General features: G+C 43.4%; 1 protein-coding gene across 1 annotated transcript in view; it reads right to left on the bottom strand.

Moving 5' to 3' along the window:
* Positions 1–16,421: 16,421 nt before the first annotated feature.
* The window catches only part of LOC139274829 (rho GTPase-activating protein 20-like), a 165,820-nt gene continuing 161,210 nt past the window's right edge, over positions 16,422–21,031 (bottom strand). Inside the window, exons 14-15 of the mRNA XM_070891528.1 lie at positions 20,305–20,422; positions 16,422–18,345 (exon numbers count right to left, since the gene is read on the bottom strand). Of these exons, the coding sequence (XP_070747629.1) occupies positions 16,496–18,345; positions 20,305–20,422 (1,968 nt within the window). The 3' untranslated portion in view covers positions 16,422–16,495. The remainder of the gene's footprint in view (positions 18,346–20,304; positions 20,423–21,031) is intronic.

Consider the following 21,031-nt stretch of genomic DNA (forward strand, 5'->3'; position numbering starts at 1 on the left):
CCCATCACCCGCAGCAGCCCAGCAGGACTCACCACACCAGGCAAGCCATCAAGGCCAGCTGCACAACAGCCCAGCGAGGGCCCAACAAACGACTCACCAAAACCAGCATTTGCACCGACGATCAGCCAGGGAAAGAAAGGCCCCAGATCGACTCACCTTGTAAATCGTTACACTATTGATTTTGTGGGGAGAGTGTTGTTATATATGTAAACCTGTAAATACCTTGTTTAACCACCAGAGGGCTTATCCCCTGGAGTCCCAAGGGATTACACAATCCCTTGGGAGCACCTGTACTTAAGGAGGCCTCGCAGGCTGGAGAGGCACTCTGGAGACCTGTAATAAAAGACTACGGTCACGCTTTACCTTGAGCTCACAGTATCTGGTCAGACTCTTTATTCATACATAACAGTTCTTTTCCCATAGAAGAGTAGACCTCTAGAACAAGCTGCCATTTCTTGTGATGGATGCAGACTCACTGAATTCCTTGAAGCGAAAGCTGGATTTGTTTCTGGCTGGGGCGGAGATCACCTCTTTCAGAAGATAGGTACTGCAGGGAATTCAAGGACAGAGTGTTCTCCTGGACTAGTTTTGATTGCGTAGAGGCATTGGAGAGGAATTTCCCAGATTGTTTCCCCCCAACTTGCCTGGATTTTTAATCTGTTTTTTTGCCTCTCCCAGGAGATCTCAAGTCTTCAGGTGGGGTGGCGTATTCGCAAGGTATTGCAATTGTGTGGGACAGGCTTGATGGTCTTTACCTATCCATCAATGTTCGTATGTTCGTATTTTAATTGCAAAGTTAGGTGTCAATGGCGGGGAGGCTGGGAGGGTGCAGGGGTGACTTTCAGCGGCCAGGAAACCCAAAATATGGGAAAGGTGGATGTCCTGCCGAATGTAACAGTAGGACCTCATTAGAAATGTTGTACTCAGTTTCCTGCCTGATAGCCACAGCTGGGGAATGGGGAAGAGGGAGGGAGAGATTGCATGGAGTGGGGGAGGGAGAAGATCACTGGAGATTCGCATCGCTCGGGAAGTGTCTGGATAGGCTGCTGGCTATGCAGCCTCATTAACACCAATAAAAACATCAACTTGTATTTATCTCGGGGGTGAAATTCCCCAGCGCTCCGATTGAGGGCAATAACCCACTCAGGACGGGACTTCTTGTGCCGGCTGCTCCGCGTAGCGCTAACTCAGTTCAATGCCCGTCCCCTTCGGTTAAAGTGGAGGGCCACTGTGCAGTCTGCACGGCCTCTGATGGCCTCGCCTGGGCCACCAGGGCAGTGTGGTGCCGAGGCTGCAGCCCCCCACCCAAAATGGAGTGCCGGGCTGCACGATGGCTGCCCAGACCACGCAAAAGAAGAAGTCGGGCCGATTGGAGAGTCGTCCAAACCATCAAGATAGCGGAGTGGGGCATTCCCCATCTCCCCTTTAACTTCCGCCCCATGAACGGATGTCGGCCCATTTTGCGACCTGCGAGGTTGGTGCTGACACTGCTTGCGGCAGCCTCCCGGGGTGCTGGCCAATGTACCCCGCAGGCAAAAAGGAGTCAGCACGCGTGGTAAGGGGTCGTTGCGCACGGCGATGATGCTATCGCTGGTTGTGTGGTAGCCCGGGGTGCTACTGGAGGGGCGTGCGCCTCTGCTAACTCCCATGCAATATCGCTGGAGACAGTAGTGCCCCCCGCCCCCTGCCCCAACCCCAGGCAAAAACTGTTTCGCACCCCTTAGCGCCCTCGGCAGCGCTACCGGGCATTGCAAAACTGGGCAATTTAGACGCTTAGTGTCTTTAATGTAGTAAAATGCCCAAGGCCCTTCACAGGAGCATTGTAAAACAAAATTTGACACTGAGTCACTTAAGAAGATATTAGAGCAGATGATCAAAAGCTTGGTCAAAGAGGTAGGTTTTAAGGAGCGTCTTAAAGGGGGAAAGTGAGATAGAGAGGTGAAAAATTTTAGGGAGGGAATTCCAGAGCTTAGGGCCAAGAGAGCTGAAGCCACAGGCCACCAATGGTGGAGCGATTAAAATTGGAGATGCTCCAGAGGCCAGAAATAAAGAAGTGCAGATATCTTGTTTCGTAGGTGGAAATGGGCGCTCTTATTGATGGCGTGGATATGTGGTTGGAAGCTCGTGTTGAGGTCAAATATGACACCGAGGTTGTGAGCAGTCTGATTCAGCCTCAGATAGTTGCTAGGGAGAAGGATGGAGGCGGTGGCTAGGGAATATGGCTGGGACTGAAGACAATGGCTTCGGTCTTCCCAATATTTAGTTAGAGGAAATTTTTGCTCTTCCAGTACTGGATGTTGAACAAGCAGTCTAACAATTTAGAGGGGTTGAGAGAGGTGGTAGTGAGGTAGAGCTGGGTGTCATCAGCATACATGTGGAAACTGATGCTGAGGGGCAGTCTGTAATTGAGAAATAGGAGGGGACCAGGGATAGATCCTTGGGGGCCACCAGAGGTAATGATATAGGAGCGGGAAGAGAAGCCATTGCAAGTGATTCTCTGGCTACAATTAGATAAGAATGGATCCAGATGAATGCAGTCCCACCCAGCTGGATGACAGTGGAAAGACGTTGGAGAAAGATGGTGTGGTCAACTGTATCACAGGCTGCAGACAAGTCAAGAAGGATGAAGAGGGATAGTTTACCTTTGTCACAGACTCATATCAAAGTCACAAGTGACATCCTAAGAGCCGTTTCGGTAATGTGGCAGGTGCGGAAACCTGATTGGAGGGATTCAAACATGGCGTTCCGGGAAAGATGGGCACAGATTTGTGAGGCAACCACACGTTCAAGGACTTTGGAGAGGAATGGGAAGTTGGAATGGGGCAGTAGTTTGCAACGACGGAGGGGGTCAAGGGTTTTTTTTGAGGAGAGGGGTGATGACAGCAGATTTGAAGGAGCTGGGACAATACCTGAGGAGAGAGAACTGTTAACAATATCAACTAACGTGGGAGCCAGGAAGGGAAGTTGGGAGGTCAGCAGTTTGGTGAGAATAGGGTCGAGTGATCAGGAAATGGGTCTCATGGACAAGATGAGCTCGGAGAGGGCATGAGGGAGATCAGAGAGAAACTGGAGAAAGATGCGAGTTCAGGGCCAGGGGAGGGGGGAACCTCAGAGGAAGTTTGGCCCGGTGGGCTCAGGGAAGGAAGGGAAGCAGCAGAGGCAGCTCATCGGATGGTTTCAATCTTAGTGACAAAGAAGTCCATGAGCTCCTCGCACTTGCTGTTGGAGGTGAGGGTGGAGGAGACTGGGGAGAGGGGTTTAAGAAGACAGTTAGCAGTAGAGAAAAGAAGTCGAGGGTTATCTTTTCATTCCAGAATAATCCTGGAATACTGAGCAGTTTTGGTAGACGAGAATATAGTACGTTATGTGATCCAGCCAGATCTGGCAGTGAATGGCTAAACCAATTGTCTGCCATATCCATTCAAGTCCGCATCTCTTGGACTTAAGGGAGTGGAGATGAGCGCCGTACCGTGGGGAATAGCCAGGATGAGAGACAGGAATGGTTTTAATGGGGTCTAGGGCATTAAAGATAGAAATGAGGTTGTGGTTGTGCAGATCGGTAGCTACAGAAATGTTGTCATGAATGGAGGGCCAAAGGCTGAACTGTTGGGGTTTTGCATGTGCAATTGTAAGTGAATTGGGAGAGAGTTTTTTTCCAGGGGAAGACACAGAAGTTGAGAAGGGAAAGGGGAATGTGGGTTGAGAGCACTACAAGGAAAGGATCAGAGATAGCTTATCTATGATTGACACGATGGGAGTAGCGAGTCCACATGAGATAGCAAGGTCAAGCGAGTAGTCGTGGATATGGGTTGGGGAGTTTACATGAAGGGAGAGATTAAGGGAGGATAGGAGGGCAGTGAACTCAGAGGAGAGAGAACATGATGAATCGAGATGGAGGTTGAAACTGAGGATGAGAAGTCGCTCGGTGCACAGGCTGAGGGAGGAAAGCAGTGGTGAAAATTTGTTTATGATACTTGGGTGAACGGTAAAGAATAAGGGGGGAGAAATTGACTTTTTTTTTATTGCCCCATTAGCGCCACCAGCAGGGCTTCCGATATCGCTCCGCTTCCGTTGAGAGGCGGAAGGGCCAAATTCTGCACCGGGGATGGAAGGTTACTTCCTCCAACTGGGGAGCAGGGCAATTTCACTCCCAAGGAGTTTAAATGAGAGGTGAGAGGGGTGGAACAAGTTGAGATGCTCAAAGAAGGAGAAAGTGCCAGAGGAGTACTGGGTCAGACCAAGTGTGATTTGGTGATAAGAGCCAAACTGCCACTGTGGTGGTCTGGGCGGGGCAAGTGGTGGAAGTTATAGCCAGGTAGGAAAGCTTCATTTAAGGGGAAGGTGTTATCACCCCTCAGCCCGATTTTCTTCAAGGCCATGATGTCGATATAATCATCCACAATAAGCTCATGGTTGGCAAGGGCCTTGTTCACAAGTGAACGGACATTCTGGAAGGAGATGTGGAGGGGGGCAGTGATAGCTGATCCGCTGGCAGCATCCACAGAGTCAGCACTGGGAGGGGTGAGTTGGACAGGAAGGAGATTGGCAAGATTTGCTGCCAGCAATCACAATGGATGGGCAGGTTGGCAAGGGAGTAGGATGGGGCAGTTGGATGACTGCTCGTAAGGAGGCAGCAAAGAGTGCCTCGATGGGCCCTTCGGAGGATGCCAAGAGAGATACAGAGGGATATTAACATATTATAATTACCAAACCTCATCTCAAGAGCAGGTTATTTGTTAACCCCCAGCCCACCCTGGTTAAACCAGAAGTTGGCACGTTTGCGGTGGGTTGGGGTCGGCATTTCCACTTTTTTACAATTTAACTCCCTCCTCTCACCACCATCTCACGTCTGCAGTGGGGGGGGGCGTTAAAATTTCCCCCCAGTACAACACTCCTGGTTTACTATTCAAAGGATTGGTGTCTGTTGGACTATTTGCTCATTCCAGTGTTGGACTGTTGAAAATGAACTAAACAGAAACTGGGCATAAATGATGGCGATAGCAACCATTGCTGAGTTCAGTTTTATCTGGCCTATTGGGTTCAGTGATATAACGTGACTTCATTGATTGATTTACTTATAACCTGCAAAGTTTGTATTTGGTTCAGTAAGGAATCAAACTGAATCTCTGAAAAGTATTTGTTTTATCCCACAATTTGCAAGGGAGCTTACAAAGGATCTTATTTGACTGGACTATCTATTTGATCCTTTATGAACTGAGTCCAGCCCTTGTATTTGAACTAATTTAATATATCACTTATACTGTCACTTCTGTAAATAACAATTTGATTGAATCTGTTTGATAGTTGACCCTGTTATCAAAAGTGTCTGGTGTGACAGAGCTCCATCTTTCAATGTGACATAAGTGGTAATATGAAATTCCTAAATATTATTTGGTAGCAATGAAAGGATTCACCCAGAGAACGCTATTCCAGATTATTTCACACATAAAGTCACACTTTGGTTCACAGGAATGAGGGCTTACCAACGGAACTGTATTTTTTGTATTTGGACTTTTAAAACACAAGTTGAATCACAACAATTCGAAGCCATGTCAGCTATTTTTCAATTGGCCATAAGTCAGAGTAAAAATTCCAAACATTTGAAAAAATAGCCTGGTCACAGTTTGAGATCTTTCGACTATTTTCCATATAAAAGCTTTTGGGGAAAAAAGGTTTTGTTTTAAAAAAGTATATTAAGAGTCTATAACATCAAAACTAGTTCATTAGCATATTTTGCAAGTTTAAAAGTTTTGATGTTTTTGCCCATAGACTCTAAATAAAAAGCAATTTAGAAACCACCTCAGCAATCAAAAAATATTTCACATCTTTTGTGTCTCACAACAATTGTACATCCCTGTCTGGAGTAAAAATAAAACGGGGAAGGTAGCTCAACCGTGCCTAACAAGGGAAATTAGGGATAGTGTTAAATCCAAGGAAGAGGCATATAAATTGGCCAGAAAAAGCAGAAAACCTGAGGACCGGGAGAAATTTAGAATTCAGCAGAGGAGGACAAAGGGTCTAATTAGGAGGGGGAAAATAGAGTGTGAGAGGAAGCTTGCAGGGAACTTAAAAACTGACTGCAAAAGCATCCATAGATATGTGAAGAGAAAAAGATTAGTGAAAACCAACGTAGGTCCTTTGCAGTCAGAATCAGGTGAATTTATAATGGGGAACAAAGAAATTGCAGACCAATTGAACAACTACTTTGGATCTGTCTTCACTAAGGAAGACACAAATGACCTTCCAGAAATACTAGGGGTTCGAGGGTCTAGTGAAAAGGAGGAACTGAAGGAAATCCTTATTAGTCAGGAAATTGTGTTAGGGAAGTTGATGGGATTGAGGGCCTGATAGGCTACATCCCAGAGTACTTAAGGAAATGGCCCTAGAATTAGTGGATGCATTGGTCATCATTTTCCAACATTCTATTGACTCTGGATCAGTTCCTATGGACTGGAGGGTAGCTAATGTAACACCACTTTTTAAAAAGGAGGGAGAGAGAAAACAGGGAATTATAGACCAGTTAGCCTGACATTGGTGGTGGGGTAAATGTTGGAATCAATTATTAAAGATGAAATAGCAGTGCATTTGGAAAGCAGTGACAGGACCGGTCTTAGTCAGCATAAGAACATAAGAACATAAGAATTAGGAACAGGAGTAGGCCATCTAGCCCCTCGAGCCTGCTCCGCCATTCAATAAGATCATGGCTGATCTGGCCGTGAACTCAGCTCCACTTACCGCCCACTCCCCATAACCCTTAATTCTCTTATTGGTTAAAAATCTATCTATTTGTGACTTGAATACATTCAATGAGCTAGCCTCAACTGCCTCCTTGGGCAGAGAATTCCACAGATTCACAACCCTCTGGGAGAAAAAATTCCTTCTCAACTCGTTTTAAATTGGCTCCCCCGTATTTTGAGGCTGTGCCCCCTAGTTCTAGTCTCCCCGACCAGTGGAAACAACCTCTCCGCCTCTATCTTGTCCATTCCTTTCATTATTTTAAATGTTTCTATAAGATCACCACTCATCCTTCTGAACTCCAACAAGTAAAGACCCAGTCTACTCAATCTATCATCATAAGGTAAACCCCTCATCTCCGGAATCAGCCTCGTGAATCGTCTCTGTACCCCCTCCAAAGCTAGTATATCCTTCCTTAAGTAAGGTGACCAAAACTGCACGCAGTACTCCAGGTGCAGCCTCACCAATACCCTATACAGTTGCAGCAGGACCTCCCTGCTTTTGTACTCCATCCCTCTCGCAATGAAGGCCAACATTCCATTCGCCTTCCTGATTACCTGCTGCACCTGCAAACTAACTTTTTGGGATTCATGCACAAGGACTCTCAGGTCCCTCTGCACCGCAGCATGTTGTAATTTCTACACATTCAAATAATATTCCCTTTTACTGTTTTTTTTTCCAAGGTGGATAACCTCACATTTTCCGACATTGTATTCCATCTGCCAAACCTTAGCCCATTCGCTTAACCTATCTAAATCTCTTTGCAGCCTCTCTGTGTCCTCTACACAACCCACTTTCGCACTAATCTTTGTGTCATCTGCAAATTTTGTTACACTACACTCTGTCCCCTCTTCCAGGTCATCTATGTATATTGTAAACAGTTGTGGTCCCAGCACCGATCCCTGTGGCACTCCACTAACCACCAATTTCCAACCCGAAAAGAACCCATTTATCCCGACTCTCTGCTTTCTGTTCGTCAGCTAATTCTCGATCCATGCTAATACATTTCCTCTGACTCCGCGTACCTTTATCTTCTGCAGTAACCTTTTGTGTGGCACCTTATCGAATGCCTTTTGGAAATCTAAATACACCACATCCATCGGTACACCTCTATCCACCATGCTTGTTATATCCTCAAAGAATTCCAGTAAATTAGTTAAACATGATTTCTCCTTCATGAATCCATGTTGCGTCTGCTTGATTGCACTATGCCTATCTAGATGTCCCGCTATTTCTTCCTTAATGATAGCTTCAAGCATTTTCCCCACTACAGATGTTAAACTAACCGGCCTATAGTTACCTGCCTTTTGTCTGCCCCCTTTTTTAAACAGAGGCGTTACATTAGCTGCTTTCCAATCCGCTGGTACCTCCCCAGAGTCCAGAGAATTTTGGTAGATTATAACCAATGCATCTGCTATAACTTCCGCCATCTCTTTTAATACCCTGGGATGCATTTCATCAGGACCAGGGGACTTGTCTACCTTGAGTCCCATTAGCCTGTCCAGCACTATCCCTCTAGTGATAGTGATTATCTCAAGGTCCTCCCTTCCCACATTCCCGTGACCAGCAATTTTTGGCATGGTTTTTGTGTCTTCCACTGTGAAGACCGAAGCAAAATAATTGTTTAAGGTCTCAACCATTTCCACATTCCCCATTATTAAATCCCCCTTCTCATCTTCTAAGGGACCAACATTTACTTTAGTCACTCTTTTCTGTTTTATATATCGATAAAAGCTTTTACTATTTGTTTTTATGTTTTGCGCAAGTTTACTTTCGTAATCTATCTTTCCTTTCTTTATCGCTTTCTTAGTCATTCTTTGCTGTTGTTTAAAATTTTCACAATCTTTTATTTTCCCACTAACCTTGGCCACCTTATACGCATTGGTTTTTAATTTGATACTCTCCTTTATTTCCTTGGTTATCCACGGCTGGTTATCCCTTCTCTTACCGCCCTTCTTTTTCACTGGAATATATTTTTGTTGAGCACTATGAAAGAGCTCCTTAAAAGTCCTCCACTGTTCCTCAATTGTGCCACCGTTTAGTCTGTGTACCCAGTCTACTTTAGCCAACTCTGCCCTCATCCCACTGTAGTCCCCTTTGTTTAAGCATAGTACGCTCATTTGAGACACTATTTCCTCACCCTCAATCTGTATTCCAAATTCAACCATACTGTGATCACTCATTCCGAGAGGATCTTTTACGAGGAGATCGTTTATTATTCCTGTCTCATTACACAGGACCAGATCTAAGATAGATTGCTCCCTTGTAGGTTCTGTAACATACTGTTCTAAGAAACAATCCCGTATGCATTCTATGAATTCCTCCTCAAGGCTATCCCATGCGATTTGATTTGACCAATCGATATGTAGGTTAAAATCCCCTATGATTACTCCTGTTCCTTTTTCACATGCCTCCATTATTCCCTTGATTATTGTCCGCCCCACCGTAAAGTTATTATTTGGGGGCCTATAAACTATGCCCACCAGTGACTTTTTCCCCTTACTATCTCTAATCTCCACCCACAATGATTCAACATTTTGTTCATTAGAGCCAATATCATCTCTCATAACTGACCTGATATCATCCTTTATTAACAGAGCTATCCCAGCTCCTTTCCCTTCTTGTCTATCTTTTCGAATTGTCAGATACCCGTGTTGGTTTAATTCCCAGTCTTGGCCACCCTGCAACCACGTTTGTGTAATGGCCACCAAATCATAACCATTTGTAATGATTTGTGCTGTCAACTCATTTACTTTATTTCGAATGCTGCGTGCGTTTAGGTAGAGTGTTTTAATACTAGTTTTTAAAATATGATTTTTAGTTTTGACCCCTCCTGCAGCCCCTTTATATTCATACATATTGTCCCTTCCTATCACCTTGTGGTTTACACTTACCCCAGTGCTACTCTGCTCTGTTGCCTCCTGCCTTTTGCATTCTTTCTTGGGGTCCTGTTCATCTGCGCTCTCACCCACTCTAACTAGCTCAGAGCCCTCTCCTGGGTTCCGAATATTCCTCGCATTGAGGCACCGAGCTTTCAGGCTTGCCTTTTTATTAAACCTTGACCCTTTATAATTTTGCTGTACAGTGGCCCTTTTTGTTTTTTGCCTTGGGTTTCTCTGCCCTCCACTTTTACTCATTTCCTTTCTGTCTTTTGCTTCTGTCTCCATTTTGTTTCCCTCTGTCTCCCTGCATTGGTTCCCATCCCCCTGCCATATTAGTTTAACTCCTTCCCAACAGCACTGGCAAACACTCCCCCTAGGACATTGGTTCCGGTCCTGCCTAGGTGCAGACCATCCAGTTTGTACTGGTCCCACCTCCCCCAGAACCGGTTCCAATGCCCCAGGAATTTGAATCCCTCCCTGCTGCACCACTGCTCAAGCCACATACTCATGTGAGCTATTCTGCGATTCCTACTCTGACTAGCTCGTGGCATGAATAGCAATCCCGAGATTACTACTTTTGAGGTCCTAGTTTTTAATTTAGCTCCTAGCTCCTTAAATTCGTCCCTTTTTTTACCTATATCGTTGGTACCAATGTGCACCATGACAACTGGCTGTTCACCCTCCCTTTTCAGAATGTCCTGCACCCGCTCGGAGACATCCTTGACCCTTGCATCAGGGAGGCAACATACCATCCTGGAGTCTCTGTTGCGGCCGCAGAAACGCCTATCTATTCCCCTTACAATTGAATCCCCTATCACTATCGCTCTCCCACTCTTTTTGTCATGCATGGATTTATGAAAGGGAAATCATGCTTGACAAATCTCCTAGAATTTTTTGAGGATGTAACTAGTAGAGTGGACAAGGGAGAACTAGTGGATGTTGTGTATTTGGACTTTCAAAAGGCTTTTGACAAGGTCCCACACAAGAGATTAGTGTGCAAAATTAAAGCACATGATATTGGAGGTAAAGTACTGACATGGATAGAGAACTGGTTGGCAGAAAGGAAGCAGAGACTCGGAATAAATGGGTCCTTTTCAGAATGACAGGCAGTGACCAGTGGGGTGCCGCAGGGTTCAGTGCTGGAACCCCAGCTATTTACAATATACATCAATGATTTAAATGAAGGAATTGAATGTAATATCTCCAAGTTTGCAGATGACACTAAGCTGGGTCGCGGTGTGAACTGTGAGGAGAATGCTAAGAGGCTGCAGGGTGACTTGGACAGGTTAGGTGAGTGGGAAAATGCATGGCAGATGCAGTATAATGTGGATAAGTGTGAGGTTATCCACTTTAGTGCCAAAAACAGGAAGACAGAATATTATCTGAATGGTGACAGATTAGGAAAAGGGGAGGTGCAACGAGACCTGGGTGTCATGGTACATCAGTCATTAAAGTTTGGCATGCAGGTACAGCAGGTGGTGAAGAAGGAAAATGGCATGTTGGCCTTCATAGCTAGAGGATTTGGGTATAGGAGCAGAGAGGTCTTACTGCAGTTGTACAGAGCCTTGGTGTGGCCACACCTGGAATATTGTGTTCAGTTTTGGTCTCCTAATCTGAGGAAGGACGTTCTTGCTATTGAGGGAGTACAGCGAAGGTTCACCAGATTGATTCCCGGGATGGCAGGACTGACATATGAGGAGAGACTGGGTCAACTGGGCTTGTATTCACTGGAGTTTAGAAGAATGAGAGGAGATCTCATAGAAACATATAAAATTCTGACAGGATTGGACAGGTTAGATGCAGGAAGAATGTTCCTGTTGCTGGGGAGCTCCAGAACCAGGGGTCACAGTCTTAGGATAAGGGGTAGGCCAGTTAGGACTGAGATGAGGAGAAACTTCTTCACTCAGCGAGTGGTTAACCTGTGGAATTCTCTACCGCAGAAAGTTGTTGAGGCCAGTTCGTTAGATATATTCAAAAGGGAGCTAGATTTGGCCCTTACGCCCAAAGGGATCAAGGGGTATGGAGAGAAAGCAGGAAAGAGGTACTGAGGTTGAATGATCAGCCAAGATCTTATTGAATGGCAGTGCAGGCTCGAAGTGGCGAATGGCTTACTCCTGCACCTAATTTCTATGTTTCTATGTTTTCGGTCCCCGCCACTAACTCTGGTCCCTCGTCATTATCTCCAACCCTCTCCCTGGTCACTGCATGAGGCTGAACCAGACCATTCCAAACTTTGGCACTCTATTTGACCGAGATGAGCACCCGACCACATATCCGCTCCATCACCAAGACCACCTGCATCTATTTCCATAACATCGCCCGTCTCCCCCCCCACCTCAGCTCATCTGCTGCTGAGACCCTCATCCATGCTTTTGTCACCTCTAGACTCGACTATCCAATGCTTTCCTGACCAGCCTCCCATTTTCCACCCTCCATAAACTTGAACTTATCTAAAACTCTGCAGCGCGTCTCCTAACTCACACCAAGTCCCGTTCACCTATCACCCCTGTGCTCGCTAACCTATATTGGCTCCCAATCCGGCAATGCCTTGATTTAAAATTTTTCCATGGCCTCACCCCCTCCACATCTCTGTAACCTCCTCCAGCCCCATGAGCTCATCCAATTCTGGCGTCTTGCACATCCCCAATTCTAATCGCTCCACCATTGGTGGCCATGCCTTCAGTTGCCTGGGCCCTAAGCTCTGGTATTCCCTCCCTAAACCTCTCCACCTCATTTTCCTCCTTTAAGATGCTCCTTAAAACCTACCTCTGACCAGATTTTTGGGTCACCTGTCCTAATATCTCCTTATGTGGCTCAGTGTTTTATAACGCTCCTGTGAAGCACCTTGGGGCATTTTATTACATTAAAGGCACTATATAAATGCAAGTTGTTGTTGATGCAGGCTGTATATATTCAGCCTATGGCTCAGGTTGTGTATATTCAGCTTATGGTGCAGGTTGGATATATTCGACCCCTGGTGCAAAGGATTTGGCTTGGAATTTAGCTGGGAGGCATGTTTTGAGGTCGGAAAATTCGGAAGAACAGATTTCCCAAAAGTCCTGTAGTTTTTAACTGCAGATTCAGCACTTTGTCCTTGGTCTGCAAACTGACAGAAATAATAAAAACTGAAAAGTGAAAAAAATAATTAGCACAAACTTTACAGCTCTAATGCCTCTAATGCATTGAATTATATAAATACAATTTCCTTGAAAAGTTGAAAACATAAATGCAAGTTCAGAAAGTTCAGACTCACTTTATTATATAAATAAAATCACATACATACACTTAAGGAAGAGTATATTTGTCACTAAACATTTCAACTGAGGGAAAAGTGCCTTTTCTATTTACTGGTTTCTATAGCTATTGAATACATACAGTATAGTAATGACATGAAGGCACATTATTCCTAGTTTTGTTGCTTTTAATGCAATAATAAAAGCAAACAGTGTTGTGTGGACATCACATTTATTCATTAGCCACAGAACCATTTAATAATAAACAGAAGTGGCTTTGTTTCCAAAGTCCACAAATATACATTTATCCATTTAATACCACACCATCAAAAACTCAATGTTGTATTCTTTAAAAAATACTTGCAGTTTTGTAAGCTGGCTGTGAATTATTTTAATGTTTACTAAAACGCAACAAAATCATACAAAACACCACTGGAGCACTACCAATGCAGTTAAAGGCATTCATCTGGCAGATTTTTGTTTTTGACAAAGCCTTTTTATCTGCTGAAAGTGATGTATAAACTAAAATTGAGTTTTGTCCAGTCACACTATGTATTATTGACACCACAGAGGTAGGAATCATTGCAAGTGACGTGTTTTGGGAGAACAGTTCTTATAGAAAATAATGGGGCACAGTCATTATAATGCATCTCTCAAAATATATATTTTTGGGGGGAGGGGATGTTGAGACGGGTGGTAAACCTCAGTAGCATGAGGCTCAGGAGATTTTAACTCCCATCAGACTCCCGTCCGAACCCAGTGAATCGGTGGCTGGGTGGCTGGTCAGTGGGCAGGATTGGGACATTGGATAGCAGGAGGCCGCTACCGAGGACCCAAAGTTCGAGAGGAGGTTCGGGAGGGCCTTACGGTTGGGGAGGGGGGACGCCCAAAGCAGGCAAGGCCTAAACTTTCCTTGTGGATAAACAGGTTAAGATCTGAATCCCCAGAAGACAGCAGGATTGGTGCAGATAAGTCGCATGGGCTATTTTATCTGCCCGCCCACTCATGTCAGTTCTTCTTTAAACTTTGGAGCAGCCAATACTTTTCTAGTATTGAGCTGCAGAATGATTTCAGGACATCATGTATATCTCAATATTCAAGTACTAAATTAAAATAAGAGCTGCCAATTGTACCATCTGCTGGGCAGCACATTAATCAGTGACCAGTGGGATGAACTGGATTCATTAACTTTATCTAATCAAAAAATACTTTACTCATTATCTAATAATCCTTGTTGGGCAATAAAAGAAAACGATCATATATACTAAATATAAAAAATATTTGTATTCTTACGAGTAGAAGCATAATAAGACCGACGGAGAATAATTGGAATTTGTTCATGGAATGTTTGACTTGCGCATTACTTCTCTTTTTCAGTAGCATAAATGAGTAAAAGCTCCTCTCCCGATCAGCTGCCATTTTGTTCATTTTGTGAGGTGTCAGTTGTACCTTAGTTTTTCTTTTTTTCAATGTTTTTCCCTTCGCTGCCTGCCTTCCTCTCCTGAAGGCACCAATTGGTGTTTTGTACAGTTCCACAAGCATTGGTCACTCCCCAGTACTTTCCCCAATTGCCATTATTCATATATGAGTCTTGACAATGATTTTAGGCTGGCTATTTTATCGTAGAGTGCACCACAGCCAATTCTCAATGTGAAAAGGGAACAGGTTGCATTACCCCCTTTATATCCCAGGGATACTGAAGCCAATAGTAGCATCCATACTAATACCCCAACTGAGATCAGTTAACTCAGCACAGCCTGGGGTTTATGGGGTACATTATCAGGGACTCCACTCCAGATATGGAATCTCGTTCAATGAAAGCACAAATTGGACATGTGAATACGCAGATCAGATCACTTGACTAGAAAATCAGGAGTGCCTCAAATCCTGTCTGTACTCCAGTCGAGTGAGACTTAACGTCAAGAAAGGAGCTTTTTAAACTGAAAATTATCATCTTCAATTTACAGTAAAACTGTCACTAACTAAACTACAGGAGCAAACAATTAAATAATAATGTCACTGTTAATGTAATGTTCAGTCCATCCTGCACAGATAGCATAATCAGCAGCTCTCACATTTATGTACTTTAGTCTATTATGATTAATCGGTTTTCTTAAAAAGGAAATAAATATTCATTTTATGGACCACAAGTTGTGTACTGTGAATCTACAATATTGAACTTTAATAAACAAAAAAATGAATTGTCTACTCTTTGAAATTCTTTTATCATTTTTACTACTTAATTCAAAAGTATTTACATTGTATTGTAACAGTTCATTGACGCAGAACCTCTGCTTCTAAGCCAGTCCCAGGGCACAGGCTCACTGGTGCAGGGACGCTGAATGAATGGAACAGATGCGCAGAGAAGTTGAACAGATACAACAGCGTACATCCAACAGAATAATGGAAATCTCGGGGCAAAGGAACAGTGCAATCACACATTGGCTTCTTGTTACAAAAAGTGCTTCAATAAGAGGGAAAAAGAGAAAGTAGAAAGTGCTCAAAATCTGTAATAAATAGCCAGATACAAAGCAAAATTTCAGTCAGGAGGGTTCAGGTAAAATAAAATGTGAATCTGTCATCCAGGTAACCTCATTTTACAACATGTCTAAGCCTTGGGCAGCAGGGATATGCTAAGAAGTGAAATCATTATATCACCATGAATTCAAACATTGATATAAATGAGGGACTAACACTGCAAACATGTAGAATATAACACAGACCAGATTGATGCTCTATTGCATTCATTTTTTCAGATTATGCTCTTTTTCCATATGACTAAATGGAAATAGATTTAATTAGTGTACATTTGTGCAATAATTGCACAGATGTACAATATATGCTTGGTTAAATATAGATGATTTCTACTTTTTAAATGCTTTATTCATTTTCTGTCTCTAAGCTTTCTCCTTATCTGACACTGCTCCTTGTCCAATGGGTCAGACAGGAGGCAACCAGCTCCCGAACCGGGCTCAGAAGTTGCATGACAGGGTACAGTGGTGAATTGTCATCCAATTTCCTCTCTTCCCTGTAAGGGGAACCACCTGAACTAGTCCCACAGAACCTTCTCTAATGCTACAGCTAAGATTGCAAGCTTATCAATTGTGTGGAACTGTAAGATGGAAACTCATGTCCAATTAATCCATGTCTGGTGCATTGGAATATCAATGTATTTACATTGCTAAGTCTCTATTTATTAATTTTGCTGTACTCAAGGCGATGTGTATTATTTGACTGGATTTGGGAACCAGTGTTGATAATTCATTTATACTCACTCTGTCATCATGCTGTCTCAGGGCAGGGCAGAAGTGTCAGAACAGTTCTTTGCATATCCCCACTTAGCAATCTTTATTTTTAAAATATAAGTAATTTTTAAACAACTTAATTTTTTTGAATCAAAAGTAAATACATTTTCGTTTTGCAAAGGACAAGCAGATTTCTTCATACAAGACCTGCAAATATCATAAAGCATACATGTAAAAAATTCAAATTTAACATTCTGTCAAAAATGTACTTACAGCTATTTAGATTAAGTGTTAAGAGCTATGCTGTAATAATGTTACAAGGCAGTTTGAATTGAACCAGAATTAACATATCGTCAAATAGGTTTTTAAAGAAATAATATGACACTTTATAAACAGGTTTTTACACATAAGACTCCTCTGAGAAGAACACTTGTTCAAAGTCTTCAAATTTTGGATCACTGCAGCACTTCTTCTGCCATTCCTTCTTGCTCTTGATCATAGCGTCAGTCACTTCCTGTGTTTTTATCAAACAGTTCTCAGCATCTATCTGAAAAAAATAATCCTTAACTGCTTTGGCTGCACTCTGAGAAAGAACAACGGAGCGCCGACTACTCAGCTCCTGCTCAGCTGTGTGTGGTCCACTCGTCGATGAAAACAGTTTCTTCTCCTGGAACATCCCGCCCCTTTTCCCAGACACATCTGCATTAGCGGCACTCTCACAGATGTCCTCGTGGCTCTGAGAGTCCCGGTGAGCAGGAGTTACCAACTCAGAATAGCGTCGATCAGCTGCTCTTTGGGCAAACTTTGCCCCCAGCGTGAATGAGCATGATTGTTGATGTGGTGTCGACTGAAGACATAACGACGAATTCTGCCCGTAAAAGACAGTCCGAGGAATGTGATTAAGTCCACCCTGTCCTGGAGAAGTCTCATTGGCTGTACTCAACAGAGGAGATCTGCAAGCAACGGAGCTGTCCGTGAGTTCCTGTGAATCAGAAGGTCCCTGCTGGAGTAAAGGTTTCGAAGATTGGACCATCAATCCTTTTTCCTTTGCAGCTGTATTATACAGTGGTGACCTGATTGCCTGCTGATAGGAAGGTGGTTTAACAGATTGGCATCTGTCCACATTTTGAGCCAGACCTTCTGTTGCCACTGCAGAAACAGTTAACTTGCTATAGGACATTTCTTTATCTTCCTCAAAGAGCGGACCACGTTTGCCTTCAAGCTTATTTCCTTTCTCCTTTTTTCTAAGTGTCCAGCTTCCATTTTTCTTCAGCCAACTATTGGGGTGCAATGTGACAGGGCTCTTCTCAGTGATACATTTTGAACTTTCCTCTGTCAGGCTAGTAGTTCTCTTGTGTTGTTCTGGTGCATTGGAGGAGGAAGCAATAGCTGTGCCTGAATCCTGTCCAGGGGACAGGAGGCTAGAAAAGTGCTTAAAGATACTGGGGCTAGCTAGCATAGCTGGTTGGCCTTTCTGAGCCTGCGTGGCTGAACAGGATGGTGAGAACATTTCACTTGGGGTGAACAGATAATATTCTGCATTGTGTGAGAAAGCACTATCAAGTGAGCTCATCGAGGAGCCTGAGGGCGAAGTGCCAGGCGAAGACAAACTGGAACTGCTGGTTGTTGAGGAGATATTAAGTTTGAGGGGTGGAGGTGGCTGAAGTCGGCTATTCCTCTGTGACTCCTTCTGTGCAACTTTATGACTGCCATTGCTGGACTTGTCCAGATCAATGCCCATGTTTAGACTGCGTTTCTGGCCCTCAATCTGTAGCATTTGCAGTTGCACAAGGCAATTCTCATCTGACTGAGTCATGACAGCATCACAGCTAGTTTTACGAATCACAGTGTCATGATTCTGGTAGAGTTGAGCAAACTGCGAAGCAGGAGGAAGTATATTGGGCTCTGAACAACGTCTGTGCCTTCTGGGGACTGTGAGCCCCTTGCAAGTGGAGTAATCAGAACTGTTGGAGCCCATGAGGTCATTTTTAGAAAACTGACAGCTCACACTTTTATTCTGGGAAGCTGAAGGATTTTGCCAGGACTTCATTTTCAATGGAACCTTTACATGAATTCCTTCATCCTCAGGTTGGTCGAGATCACAGTCGCTCCAGGTCAGAACAGAGTCCCTGCTTCTATTGTCTTGGCTTCTCTTTGCCATTAGGTTAGACGATGGAGAATTAGTATCATCGTTGAGCTCATTTTCCAGACTATCATAAGAGGAGTCATGCATTTGAAATGAAGACAGATCTGCAAGAGGAAATAGAAAACATAAATTTTGGCTTACCATGTTGTAATGTAAGAACTGATAAGAACAGGAGAAGACTATTTGGCCCAGTAAGGTCATCCTTTGTTAATAGATCAGCCCCACCATTCCATTTTTTCATCATATCTCTCAATTCTTTCTAGCTTGGCATTTAATTGTTTCTTGAAATAATTTACATTGTCCATTCTACAAGCCTATTGCCCTTTGGATGAACACATTCCTCCCAACATCTCTTCCCAATTCTTGTTTCTAACTGTGACCCCTAGTATTTAAATCCTCCACTATAGCAAACAATTTGCTTGGATCAATTTTGTTTGTATTCTTCATAACCTTGAAACTCTCAGGTAACATTGATTTATTTTTCTAAAGATGTGGAATTTAAAGATGTTTAGGAATTAAATAAAGAATCTGCATTTATATAACACTTTTCACATCCTCAGATGTTCCAAAGTGCTTTACAGCCAATTAAGTGCTTTTGAAGTGCAGTCATTGTTGTAATGTAGGGAAACACGGCAGCCAATTTGGAATGGACATGAAATAAATGACCAGATAATCTGTTTTACTTGTGTTGGATGAGAGATAAATGTTGGCCAAGTTTCAAATAATGTCATGGGATCTTTTACATGCACCTGAGAGGGCAGCTAGGGCCTCAGTTTAACAACTGATAGACAGTACCTCTGACAGTGTAACGCCCCCTTAGTACTGCACTGGAATGCCAGCCTAGATTATGTGCTCAATTCTCTGAAGTGGAGCTTAAACCCATATCCTTCTGACGCAAGTGGTAAGGGCGTTACTCATTACCAAGGCTGACACCTGAAATATAAACAAATCTTGAAGACTTCAGAATTCTTTCCTAATCTATTCAGTACAAGTTTGGATGCAATATAAATGCCTAAAAGTAGACAGCCAGCATCTAATACTACCTTATGGAACAAAAGCATAAGTCATCATAGGCGGTCCCTAGAACGAGGGTGACTTGCTTCCATGCCAAAAAAAAAGGATGAGTTCACAGGTGTTTCGAATGAAGAACCCGAACTACTACATCCTCAAGGGTGGAAGATTCCTGTGCGTGGATTTTTTTAACGTGTGGTGGCCGTTGCACACCAGCCACCATATGGGCTTGACAGAGCTAGGTCTTGGTCCTGTGGCAAGGATTCCCCACGGCAACTAGAGGCCTGCTCTGCTGCACGGACCTAGTGCACACACATACCGCAGTGTGGGCTGGCCCGTGCTGCCCCTGGGCTTCTGGCCCTGAACTCACACATCCCTCCACAATCCCTCACATAAGTGGCATACACAAGGCATAAGTGGCATATACATGACCCATGGGTTTTCTATAAGCTTTTGCTTTAGTTACTAGAGTAAGTACTTCTAGCTCTCCAAGTTACTAAAATGCAGAAGAAAAAAAGCAACAAATCACAAGAACAACAGCATGCGTGCAGTCAAATCGTGCCAGGATCCTCATTCTCAGTGTTAAAATATTGCTTTAGCGATGAACAACATGACAAAAGAAAACTGCAAAATGAGTAACTTTCAATCTGTGTATAATTAAATTTCTACATGACACCAGTAACAACTCTTAATACAGCGATGGGGGCCGCTGTATTTGGTATAACAATGATCCGCTGTGCTTGGTACACCAGGGCACTATGGTCCTCCTCAGTATTTGGTACACCAATTAAAACAGTCAAATTCAGATATGCTGTCTATTAACAATCACAGCTAACTCATGTTCGCTGGTAAATAAAATAGAAACTTAAATGTGACCTGTAATACATGTAATCACTTGTTTGTTATTTCTAACTCTGTGCCATAAGGTAGTTCAGGTAGGCTCATGCCAGAGAAATCAGTGATTAATTGTAAGTTAATTATAAGCTTTGGTCAAAATGTAAATTCATTTTTTTAAATTTTAAATATAGTTGACAGGTTAACAGTTTCTTTACCTGACCCATCATTTCTACTTTCACACTTCCTTGATGATAACGCTCTAAACAGGGAAGTGAAGACATCTCCAAAGATCCTGCAGCAGTTTTCAATCAGAAACTGCACAAACAAGGCAACCTGCAGAAGGAGAAGGGCCAGAAGTGTAAGTTCATTGTTATAAAATTCTGTTCCAAGAACTCATGCTGGCACCACATGCTTCGCATTGTCAGCAAGCAGATGACTGCAGGAGACAGGAGCATGTACATGGAATCAAGTGTGCAATTGTACTGCCTTTTCCAGAAGTAGGAAGGTAGTACAGCAGATGTGGCATGTCCCTTCAAGCCACAATATGAAGCCTGGAGCAGAGAGAAGCCAAATGGTGTTAACCACACATTCCTCACGAGCAGAACTGTACAAAAACAAATAGAGAAATCTTGGAAAAAATATTTTTGTTGGCATGCTTCAAAAATATCGACACTTGAAATCCCAAAGCAATTTAGAGCTAACTGCACAAACATTAAACATGGTTCTCGCAGTTTTAATCGTTCAGAATGTATAAAAAGCTGAAATAGAGAAGAACTCACATGATATGGATGTTGTTTAGCAATATTCTCCAATCAAATTATTTTCTTCAAATTCAGCTAATGTAAAGGGAAACCTCATTGGGGTAAAAGTCAACTTTGGGAAGGATGCAAGATGGGTGCTAGTAGATTGGCCTTCTATTATATACCCCGCCCAATTGCTCCA

The sequence above is a fragment of the Pristiophorus japonicus genome, chromosome 10, assembly GCF_044704955.1.
Source record: "Pristiophorus japonicus isolate sPriJap1 chromosome 10, sPriJap1.hap1, whole genome shotgun sequence".
NCBI lineage: Eukaryota > Metazoa > Chordata > Chondrichthyes > Pristiophoridae > Pristiophorus > Pristiophorus japonicus.